Here is a 10,836-nt window from a genome sequence, read left to right on the forward strand (position 1 = left end):
GACACAGGCCCACGAGGCCCCTGCCTGGACTTGTGCCACAGGGACAGGGTCTCTGGGCCCTGTGGGGACCTTCATGGTGACAGTGACAATGGACCAATGGTCATCTAGGGAACTGGCTCTGACATGGCCCCGGGCACCTGTGTCCAAGCTTACAGGGTCTGACACCAACGTCACCAAGCAGCGGCAGGCGGCAGGCGGGTGGGTGGGGTCCCTGCCCTGGCAGTGGCCCTCCCAGCCCAGCCGAAGTCCCCCGAAGCCCGTGTGTGGCTCCTCCACCCCCAGCCCAGGGTCCCCGGTCTCAGAGGCCTTCGCACGGCGGCCCGTGGGCAGAGAGGCTGGGGCAGGGCCGGACCCGAGCAGAGCAGAGCAGTCGGGGGATTGGAATCCTTTATTGACAGGAGCCGAGCCCGACTCGGAGGGCCTCGGGCGGGAGCGGGCGGCGGCGGCCTAGGACTCGGACTCGAACATCTTCTTGCGGCCCTCCATGCCCGACTTTTCCTCGATGTTCTTCCTCCAGTCTCCCACGTCACGCAGGTCCCGCTCCTGCGGGGGCACCGGGAGAGGGCTCAGGCCCACCGCCTCCAGCCTCACTTCCCCTCCCAGTCCCCTCCTGGCAGACCCATCCGGGATCTGAGCCGGCCCGGCAGGCAGGGCGCGCGGTGGGCTCTGAGCCGGCCCGGCAGGCGGGGCGCGCGGTGGGGACCCTCCTACCTTCTCGGTTTCCTCCTTCTTGACCTGCTTGAGGTTGGCCCTGAGGTCCATGCACACCTTGTGCTTGGAGCCCAGCAGCGCCTTGAGCATAGCGTCGGCCGACATGCGCACCCTTCTCAGTGGGGGCCGCTTGAACTTGCCTCGCAGGTCGAACAGCTTCTGGTTCATGTCCTCCAGCTGCGGGGCGGGCAGCAAGGCTGGGCGGGAGGCGGCGGAGGCCGAGACCTCGCGGTCCGGGCGCCCCCCGCACCGTGCCCGCCTCCCCGGCCTCTCACCTCCTTGGTACTCTTCTGCACCTTCACCTCCATGTCGTACTTCTCCTCCTCGGCCACGTTGATCTTGGCGTGCAGCTGTTGGCAGAGCTCCTAGGGGGGTGGGGCGGGTGCCGTGGGTGGGTGGGTGGCCTCCGCCCGCCCTGACCACCCTGCTTGCCCTCTGGACCGTGGGGGAGACGGGGCGGTGAGCAGGGCCTGCTGAGCGGGCGGGTGGGCGGGGTGGGGGCCTGGGTACCTGCACCTCGGCCATGGAGCCGGGAATGTGCAGGGGCGGGCAGTGCTCAGTCAGGTAGCTCTGCTTCTCCGTCTCCCGGCGGCTCTCCTCCTTCTCCAGCTCCGTGGCCGCGATCTGGAGCATGACGCTCTGGGGGGTTTGGAGGGGCGGGGGGTAGGCGGTGGTGAGGGGCTGCGGCACGCCAGCCTGCAGACGCCCGGGCGGCCCTCCCCGGGCCCGCACCTACCTTCAGGTGCTGTCTGCGGGCCGTGATGGCCCTGTTGCGCTTCTGCGGGGCAGGGAGAAGATGCGGGAGGGAGAGTCAGGGTCGGCGGGGCTCAGCCGTCCAGCCAGGGGGTCCTGCCCGAGGGGCGGCTGGGCCTGGGCCTGGTGGGGAGGCTGGGCCCAGGACACGGCGCCGCACGGTGACCCTTTGCCCCGGTGGCCCTTCGGGTTGGGAGGACTGGGGTCGGGAGAAGGGGCTGTGCTTCTGCGGCAGGGGGATGCTGGCGGGGCCCAGGAGGCGGGGGAGGGGATGCAGCCCTCAGAAAGAAGAAGCGAGTCCCGGTGAGCAGGCCGCAGCCGCACTTCCCCTGCTCCGGGAGCACTGGGGCTCCAGGCAGCCACTTCCTGTTTGTCAGTGTCTCCGTTGGGGGAGGTGGGGGTGCAGTGAGGCATTTTCACAGAAGGGGGAGGGCTGGGCGGCCTCCCTGGGCCTTGGGACTCCGACCTCTGCCCTCTCCTGAGTTGGGGGGTCCCACCCTCTCCGTGTTTCACCCCCAAGCAGGTACTCACCTCGTCACTGTCCCGGGGGGCAGGTGGGGGGGGGGAGAGAGAAGCGAGGTTAGGGCCCTGCCACGGGGCTGTGTGATGGGGCGGGCGGGAGGTGGCCTGGCGGGGAGATGCGGAGACCCTCGCCCATTGGGGAGTGGGGTGGGCAGCAGGGGCACCGGGCTTGGGGGGCTACACTTACTCGCCCATCTTGAGGTCCTGGGCTTAGAGCCTGTGGGAGGGAAAGGGGAGGGGTGTTAGCTCTGGGGGTGCAGCACCTCGCCCCACACATTAACCCCCCCCAGCCCCCACCTCCTTGGGGTTCACTTCTTGGAATTCCCCGGGGGAGGGGAGGAGTAAGAGGAAAGTGTTCCCAAAATGTCCCAGGCGGGCCTGGAGTCGCTGCAGCTGTCCCCGAGGGAGGGGCGGTCCGGCCATCGCAGGTGCCGCGGGAGCGACCAGTTATTTTTAGCTCTGCTCCTTCAGCTTCTGCCCCAAGTGCATATAAGAAACGACCCGCCAGTTGGGCCTGGGGTCCCTCAATCCGTAAAACCCCCTTCCCGTGTCCCAGAGGTGAGGCCTGGCCGTCGGGGTGCTGCCCGGGGCCCCTTCGCCACCCCAGCCTGCCTCTGGATGCATCTCCCTCTCGCCCCCTGCTCCGTGGAAGACCCCCAGAGAGGCTGCTGGCGGCGGCCCTGGCCCCCAGGCCCCCGCCCCGGGAAGTCTTCCTGCAAGCGAGCTCCAGCAGTGCCTGTCCCGGCCTCCGGGCCGGCCTCACCTCGCGTCCGGGCGGCAGCGCTGGGGAGTTGGGCTGGTGGGCCCAGGGGGAGGGGTATAAATGGCCTCCCCCAGGCTGGGCCCCTGCTCAGAAAGGGCATGGAGCCCTCCTCAGACCAATGGGGGCACAGGGACCTCCCCACCTGCCCAGGCTGCCTGGCCCGGCCCAGCCGCGTGCCGCCATCCAGGCCAAGAAGTCTCGGTTGTGGGGGGGGGGGGCGGGGGGGCGGTGATGAGGTTGGGTTGGTCTATTTAGGGCTCAGTGATGACTTCGAGATGCCTCCCTTGTATCTTACAAGGAGCCTGAGGACAGGACGACGGCCTCGTCAGCCGTGGCGCACAGCTCAGGGGTCAGCCAAGGGGTCACTCCGGCCCGGCCCCACCTGTTCTGAGTCAGGATCCACACTGCTTTCCTCGGCTTCCCCAGGGCTCCAGGCCCCCCGGGGAACAGCAGCTGCCTCGCACTCTGCTTCTTATTGCCCCCTCCAACCCAGCAGGCGTCTCGGGCATGAGCTGGCCATGTCCTCCTGTCCCCAAGCTGGCCCGGGGCAAGGCAGGACCCCCAAACACGGCCTCTGGGGCCTGAGGCAGTGGCCAGGGTCTGTGGGGCAGGGCTTCCCTCCATGGGCGTGATCCCAGCTTCCCACCCAGGAGCAGGATGGGGGGTGCCTGGACGGACGTGCAGCCTTGCCTGGACCACCCTGCCCGCGGGCCAGCTCCCTGCACAGCTCAGAACACATCCTTCAAACCCAGGATTTCGGCGCCACCCACCTGGGAACCTCTCCCTGACCCGAGGGGGCCTGGGGCCCGCCTGGCTGCCCCAGGCAGGCCCGGCACTGCCCTTCTCACCCCGGTCCAGGCCTGCGCCCCCTGCCCGGGCCCCCACCCAGCAGAGGCATCCGGATAACCATGACTTGGCACCCTCTGAGCTGGGGTGCATGGCCCCAGCCCTGCCGGCTTCTCGGGCCATGGGGAGGGTCAGGGAGAGCTAAAGCCGTCCAGATGTGTGGGGATTAGAGCTGCTTTCCGGGCCAGGCTGAGCCCCCAAAGGCCTGGGGCGGCTTCTGAAGGCATCTACTGCCCCCTGCTGCTCATGAAGGGGACGCCCCACAGTCACCATCTGGAGGGTTTGGGGACCCCTCGGGCGCTGGGGCGGTCCCTGTGATTGGGTTCCTCTCTGTCCACTGTCACCGTCCCCCAAGTATCTCCCACTTGCCCACTGTGTCCCCAGGGGCCCGTCCCTCACTCTCCAGCTGCTACCGATGGGGAGGGCTTCCCATCTCCCAGTATCGTCCCCCTTGGGCCAGGAAGGGCCCCTTCACCCTCACTCAGGGGTCAGGCATGGGTCAGAGCCCTCAGGGCCTGGCTGAGCCTGGAGAGGAGACCCTCTCCTTGTCCTTGGCGATGTCGGTGGAGCCCCTGACCCTGCTGTGTCCACGGGGCTCAGGAAGGACTCACAGCCATGGGTGAGAAGGCGTTTATTATGGTGGGCCCCCAGGGCAGCCTGCACGGGACCCGTGGCCCAGCCCAGGGAGACCGAGGGCCGGGGCTGCTTTCAGGAGCCAGGCAAGGGCAGGCGCAGGTGGGGCTGCAAGGCCAGGGCCCGGTCCACCTCCCTGGCCGGCTGCAGGCGGTGCTGGGCCGACAGGCATGGGCCAGCATGTCTGCCCAGTGCTGTAGGGGTTGACCAGAGGCCCGGGCGCCCAGCAGAACCTTGCTCACGGGCTTGGCCTGGAACTGAGGGCCCCAGGCCCAGACGGCCAGCACCAGAGCCACACTCTGGGTAGAGGCAGGCAGAGGTGCGGTGGGAGGGGGAGAAAGATAGATGTCAGTTTGGCCCTGAGCAAGGTTCCACCCTCCCCCTCATCCAGGCAGCCCACCTGGATCTGGCTGAAAGGCACAAGGAAGGTGAAGGTCTCGTTGAAGTAAGGGGTGGCCAAGCCCTTCCTGGCAGATGTCTTTCTCTTCTTCCACTTCCTCTGGTTTGGCACAAGCTGGACCTTCACATAGGGCTCTGGGCAAGTGAAAGGAGTCATAGGACGTCCCAGGTCTGAGGGCTGAGCACAGGGTTCCCTCCATCCATGTGGAGGGGCAGGTCCGGCTCTCGCCTGCCAGAACCGGGCTCAGGCCTCGGGCCTCCAGCACGACCACGGTCAGCCGGCCCGAGCCGGGCACATACTGGAGCGAGAAGCATACCTCCCCCAACTGCTTGGGCTGCGGGCAGCAAGAAGGGCCTCAGCTTCCCCGCCGGGCACACCGGGCAGGGCGGGACTGGAGCCCGGGGGTCAGCAGGCTCACCTCGCCGTGCTGGGCGGGCCCAGGGGGTGCCAGAGCTCCAGGACGGGCTGCGGATCCACGGTGCCCAGCGGCAGCTCGTGCTGGAAGAAGAGCTTGTAGTCTAAAATCTGCACCCGCAGGGCGGTCTGGGGCAGCTCCACGGGGGGGACCTGTGGGGAGGGGTGTGAGCGGCCCCCACTGCCCAGCCCAGGCCCCTGGCCACCCAGCCTCGACTCACGTGGAAGGAGCAGGTCTCTTCGAACGTGGGGCAGAGGGTACCACGGTGCACCTTCGTCTCGTGCCTGCACCCGGCCTCATGGGAGAGGCTGACGCGGGCGTAGGGGTCCGCCGTGCCGCCTGGGCCCCGGGGCCTCAGGTCCGCTGCCTGCCTGAGGCCCACCTTGATCTAGGAGCCAGGGGGTGTTTCAGCCAGGGCCCCCTTCCTGGTCAGCCCCGCACCACCCAGCACCCAGTGCCCACTCTTCCCCCATCGCCCCTCCAAAATCCCGCACGTCCTCGGGGCCCCTCACCTCCTGGCTTCCAAAGTCATACTCCACGGACAGCTGCAGGCACTCCCACTACTGGGGCCCCCCAGGGCCAGGCTCCACCTTATCCACATCTGGCTGCACCCGGGTGGTATCACAGGGGCTGGCGACAGGTGCTGCTGGGACCGTGCCCCCATCAGAGCCCCGGCGTCCCAGGCAGCGGGTCCACGATGGGTCAAACCTCCAGGCCAGGGCACCAGAAGGGCTCACATCCCAGCTCAGCTCCGCGGGACCGGCCGTAACTGCCCCGAGTCCACCCCTCTGCCACTGCCCTCCTCCAGAACTGCTGTGGCTCCCGCAGCCCACGCCCTCCCTCACCTTGTTCATCGCCTCGCCAGCCAGGTGGCCCCCCCCCGCCTCCGCTCTGGGCAGACCAGACCATGCTGGGGGCTGAGCTCGCCCCCGAGCCTGGACCTTGGGCTGCCTCCCGGCACTGGCCCAGCTGGTGCCCGCTTCTCACCAGGTGCGTGTTGATGGTGCTGCGGGCACTGCCCAGACCCACGGCCTCCTCGTCTCTGGGCTCCTTCCTGTGGCGGCCGCAGCAGCAGCAGAAGACGGCACAGAGCAGGCAGGAAACAACGAGGACGCAGCCACGACCACGGTGGCTATGAGCACCCAGCGGAGCCCTGGGGGCGGGGCGGGGGGAGCACAGAGATGGGCCTGAGAGGCATCCATGGACAGCGGCTGCCACCCGCCCAGCCAGGCCATCCCCACTCCCCTTCCAGAGGTCCCAAAACTCACAGGGGATCCGGGCGACCAGGTCCGGAATGAGCCCGGGTAGAGCCGTGGAGCCCGCCGGGGCCCGGGCGCTGTGGGGGCCTGGGGGGCGACTCATCTCCTCTCACTGCTGGCCTGGAGCAAGTGGCCGGGGCAGCCAGGTCACTTGTGAGGGTGGCCCCTTGGGCCCCTGCCTACCTTCCCATCTGCCCAGCAGAAGCCAGCTCAGTCTGCCTGGGCAAGGAGGCAGCCCGGGGCGGCCGGGGCGAGGGCTCCGAATGGCCCCGACGGTAGGGGGGGCGCTGGGCCTTGGCCAAGGTGCGGGCTGAGCTGCTGCAGGCCTGGCCTCCTACCACGTCCCCTAGCGCCCAGCCAGGCGGGCCAGGCCTCGCAGAGGAGACCTCTGTCTCCTCCCCGCAGGGCCTCTCCCTCCAGGAAGACCCCTCCCTCCTGACCTCTCTCCCTGGACCCCGGGCCCTCCTGGGGGTTGCCGCTGGGGTCCCATCCCGGCACCCCCACCCCGACCTCGGGCCCACCATGGTTTGCCACTGACATAGGTGGAGAGTGTTTACATGTGGGGTCCCGGCCCTGGAGCAACTGGGAGCCTGGGGATGGAGGCCCTGAGGGGTAGGGGCTCTGCTAGGGTCATGGGGGACGGGAGGGTTGAGGAGTGGGGTCGGCTGCCTGTGGAAATTCCGTGCAAGCAAGTCCGGGCTGAAGGTGCATTCCTGGCGCCCGGGGAGGACGGTGAGGTGGGGGCAGGCAGGGGCGGGTGTAGCTGGGAGCAGCCAGAACATTCCTGCCTACTACCTGCCCCGCTGCCCTTCAGAGCTCCGCCTGCTTGCTCGGGGTGGGAAGGAGGGTGGGCCCGGCTCGGCTGCACCCCGGGGCCCCCGGAGGAGCGCGCCTGGCAAGGACCCGCTCAGCCTGCACGCTGGGACCCCGGGCCCACGGCTAGTCTCTGTGGCTCAGCCTCCCCCGGCCGCCCTTCTTCCCAGGAGCGCGGGCAGCCAGGTCACAAGGACCAAGCCCGGGCCCCAGTCCAGGAATAACCAGGCACCAGAGCCCGATTCCTGCCCCTCTGCGCTCCCTGCCCACCCGCATGCCAGCGTGGGGAGGGACCGAAGCAGCCCCACCGTGATCTCAGAGACCCCACCCCAGCCCCCGTGCACACAGCATAAATGCCCCACTGCCAGCACCAAGCCAACCTGCTTGCAGGAGGGACCACAGCTCAAAGCAGGGGGCCCAGGCCCCAGCTCGGCCTCCCCTTCCCTCGCAAACGCGCGTGTCTTGTCCCCCTGAGGTCTTTGGAGGAAAAGCCATCTGAGGCTCGCAGCAGGGCAGAGGCCAGGCCGGGGGCGTCCACACACGCAATGAAGGGACGTCAAGGCGGCCTGTGCACCAGCCCTGGCTCAGAAGGAAGGCCCGGCTTGCTCTACTGCCTGCTGCAGCCGACTTAAAGTTCTAACCATTTGGAACTAGAGGCTGTACGTTTCCTGCCTGGGCCCCACAAATTATGGAGCGGGTTCTGGCTGGGGGGCCACCGGGCGAGGCCCCTGTGGTGCGGTGGGGTGCACTCAGGGGACTCACAGGTGTCTCAGCCGCCCCTCTGGCCACTGCCCACCCTCCTCCCAAGGACACTCCCAGGTCAGCTGGTAGAGCGCCCCTGGTGGCGGCTGGTGGCATGGGCTGGCCTGAGAAGCGACGGTGCGCAGGGGTCCCTGGAGCATCCCAGAGGTCAGGGCAGAGAGGCCCGGCTGCCCCTGTGGGATTGAAAGCCCATCTTCATTTGTTGAAATGTCAGTCTAGGTGTGCTCTGGAATTAAAATAGCTTCAGTCGAGATTCTTACGGTTGAGAATGTGGGGTCAGTTGTCATTTGTCTTCACAGAACTTCCATCTGTGCATATGCACGCACGTGTGCACGCCTGTACCTGCGTGTGCTTGCGTGTGCACGCCTCTGCATGTGTGTGTGTACATGTGTGGGCATGTGTGTGCCTCTCCCCGCACCCCTGCTCGGTTAGTGTCCTGTTCTTGGCTTGGCTGGGGTGCAGTGGGCATCGAGTCACAGGAATTTGGTGCTGCTGGCTTGGCGGGATTCCCAGGCCAGCCTGGTGAAGGTTGAGCCCCAGAAACACAGGGGGTGCCTGGGAGCTGACCCGAGAGGACCCTGGATCCCTAGGCATACCAGCCACAAGCAATGGGGGGCCCTGAAGCCTGGGGAGGTGCGGGGTCCCTCAGGACTGCCCTGTCCCCGTGGTGGTGAGGGTTCCGGCTGGCACACCGCCACCAGGTGGCGCCGTCTGCCCCACTGGCCCCAGCTACGCCACCGTCCAGCCTCCAGGCCCCCGCTCCTGGAGGAAACTTGCAGGAGCCCCCCCACCCCCACCCCCGGCAGGCAGGTGCCCCAGGGGCAGCCCTCCAGGTCCTGTGAGGGCTGCCCGGTTCTCCCTGTCCCCGTGCCATGCCTCTGGAAGCTCTCCTGGCCTGGGCCACCCCTGGGTGGGACCTCCTGTGCCCACCCCTCAGACGGCAGGAGGTCCCTCCTGGGGTCTACTTTCTGTGGGCCAGCTGGGGAAAAACCTCCAGGTGCTAAGGCTGCTCTTCCCAGGAAAGGGGGACCGGCATCCTTCCTAAATGGAGCCCCAGTCCCCAGCCACCTCCTCCGGGGCTCCCTCCCACCTGCTCCACTCTCGCTTCGGGCAGGACGGCCTCCTTCTCACCCCCTCCCACCCCCTGCCCATCCTACTTGGCCTTGGAGACCTGAGTGAGCTCCACCTCTCCAGGAAGGAGCTCCACCTCTCCCTGCTCACTCTGGGCCCTGGCCCTCCGACCTGCCGACCTGCCGACCTGCCGGAGTTATGCTGGATTCCACCCTGCACCCTCCCCAGTCAGGAATGCCAGCTCTCCCAGGGGGAGGGCCTTCCCTGTCAGCTGGGTACCTATCAAAGCAGTGCTGACTGACCCCTTCCCCCTTTGGTCTAACTGGAATTTTTTATGCTTTGATAGGACCAAGTTTCTTGGGGCCTCCCTCTGAAAGAGCAAGATGCCCCCAAGTGTTGGGGTTGGCAGCCCCCCGCAGGTGTCACACACTCTCACCTGACGCCTGCACTTCCTGTGCCCCCACCCTGGCCTCCAGGCCTTCCTCCCCGGACACTGGGCACTGGATCCCGTGCTCGGAGCCTGTGGCTTTGCTTGGCCTCTAGTGACCAGGGAAACTCTCCTTGGTGGGGGGAGGGGGGGGCAGGGCTTCGGGCCATCAGGAGTCGGGGAACTCCCTTGGGAGGAGGGCCCCTCCTGAGACCGGAGCACCCAGCGTCTCGGCCCGGGGGCCCCCCTGCAGGGGTCCCCTGGGACTGGGGCATCTGGAGCCCTCCTAGAGGCCTTAACAGAGGAGGTACTGGCCCATCTGAGCTGACCTTTGGGTGAAGCAGAGGGAGGGAGGTGGGGCTGGACTCGGTTCGTGAAGGTTCTACACCCCAAGGCGGGGGGAGGTGTTCCGAGTCACAGGGACATCTGGGTTTGGAGGGGCCCAGCTCTGAGTGGCCCACCCAGGTCAGGGTGTCTCTCCAAACCCATTATCAACGGACGGCCCGCCGCGGAGTGGGTTAATGGCTAGCCAGCCTGCAGGACTCGTCGGGCAGGACTCCCGGGAGACTCAGCCCAGGTTGAGGCTGCTTTGGGGACGTGACAGGTGGGATGTGCACGCGTGCTGGTCACGCGTGGCTCTGGGGACGCGTGTTCCCCTAAAAAGGGCCTGGGTCCCTCTGCTCATCGCACCCAGACACGGGGGTTTAGAAGAGGCAGCTAAACAGTCCTGGGGCGCAGAGGAGGCCTGTGGCAGGGCAGCGGGCATGCAGGCTCCCATGCTGCGGGAGTGAGGTGCGTGGGTGGGCGTGATGGGGGCGCACGGGCGGCGGGATCCAGCCCACAGCGCGTTTGCCCTGCATGCGACTCTCCCCAGCCTGACTGTGTAGGGCCTTTGTGCCTTTCCCCAGATCCGGGCGCCTCCGTGGCGAGACGGGCGTCTGAGGTTCCAGGGCAGGAAGGGGAAAACCAAACAGAGCTGGCAGCCCCAGGCCAGCCCCAGGCCAGCCCTGCGGCCCCCGAGACGGCGGCTTGGCAGCCAAGAGCCACATGGAGACCCTGGCGGGGCTCCTGGACAGGGATGCTTCCTTTGAGGTTGCTTGGGGAATGTTTGAGGTTGGAACTCATGGCAGTCACCGGCTTGGGGGAGCCGGGAGCTGCTGGCAAGGAACCGTGAGACGTGCTGGGACGGCACGCGTGCACCCTGCCCGCGCTGACCCGGCTGCCACATCCCGCTCAGCTGGGGCGCCCTGTGTAGCGGGGCCCGGGAGCGGGCGCTCGGCCTGCCACAGTCTCCGAGGACTGGGGCACCCCATGCCCACTCACCAGGTCCCAGCCTGTGCGTGCCTCAGGCTCACCGTGCCCTCTTCATCCGAGCACCTGTGCCCCATCGTTGGAGTGTTGGGGGACCTGTACACATCATGTGGACTTCTGAGGAGCCTGCGCCCTGTCACCCGTGTGAGC

The 10,836-nt window shown here is 67.7% G+C and overlaps 2 protein-coding genes across 2 annotated transcripts; both read right to left on the reverse strand.

The window, feature by feature from the left end:
* Positions 1–373: 373 nt before the first annotated feature.
* Positions 374–4,717, reverse strand: TNNI2 (troponin I2, fast skeletal type). Its single transcript, XM_032641703.1, has 8 exons — positions 4,629–4,717; positions 2,174–2,203; positions 1,996–2,002; positions 1,448–1,489; positions 1,222–1,350; positions 987–1,076; positions 712–888; positions 374–543 (listed from the first exon to the last, which is right to left on the reverse strand). The coding sequence occupies exons 2-8, from the start codon at positions 2,179–2,181 to the stop codon at positions 448–450; spliced, it is 549 nt and encodes a 182-aa protein (XP_032497594.1). The 5' UTR covers positions 2,182–2,203; positions 4,629–4,717; the 3' UTR covers positions 374–447.
* A 154-nt stretch (positions 4,718–4,871) lies between these two features.
* On the reverse strand, positions 4,872–8,159 carry SYT8 (synaptotagmin 8). Its single transcript, XM_032641702.1, is given in 6 exon segments — positions 4,872–5,126; positions 5,264–5,431; positions 5,556–5,686; positions 5,889–6,158; positions 6,161–6,196; positions 6,312–8,159. Coding segments are annotated over 6 exon segments (783 nt in total). The 5' UTR covers positions 6,406–8,159; the 3' UTR covers positions 4,872–5,042.
* Positions 8,160–10,836: the final 2,677 nt, after the last annotated feature.

Source organism: Phocoena sinus, chromosome 8 (genome assembly GCF_008692025.1).
Source record: "Phocoena sinus isolate mPhoSin1 chromosome 8, mPhoSin1.pri, whole genome shotgun sequence".
Lineage (NCBI taxonomy): Eukaryota > Metazoa > Chordata > Mammalia > Artiodactyla > Phocoenidae > Phocoena > Phocoena sinus.

What these genes read in the sequence shown, in the direction of transcription:
- TNNI2 (XM_032641703.1), bottom strand. An exon ending in TGCAGAAGAGTACCAAGGAG is followed by an intron (nt 889 to 986) that starts GTGAGAGGCCGG and finishes CCCGCCCCGCAG; the next exon opens with CTGGAGGACATGAACCAGAA. An exon ending in AGAAGGAGGAAACCGAGAAG is followed by an intron (nt 544 to 711) that starts GTAGGAGGGTCC and finishes GTGCCCCCGCAG; the next exon opens with GAGCGGGACCTGCGTGACGT.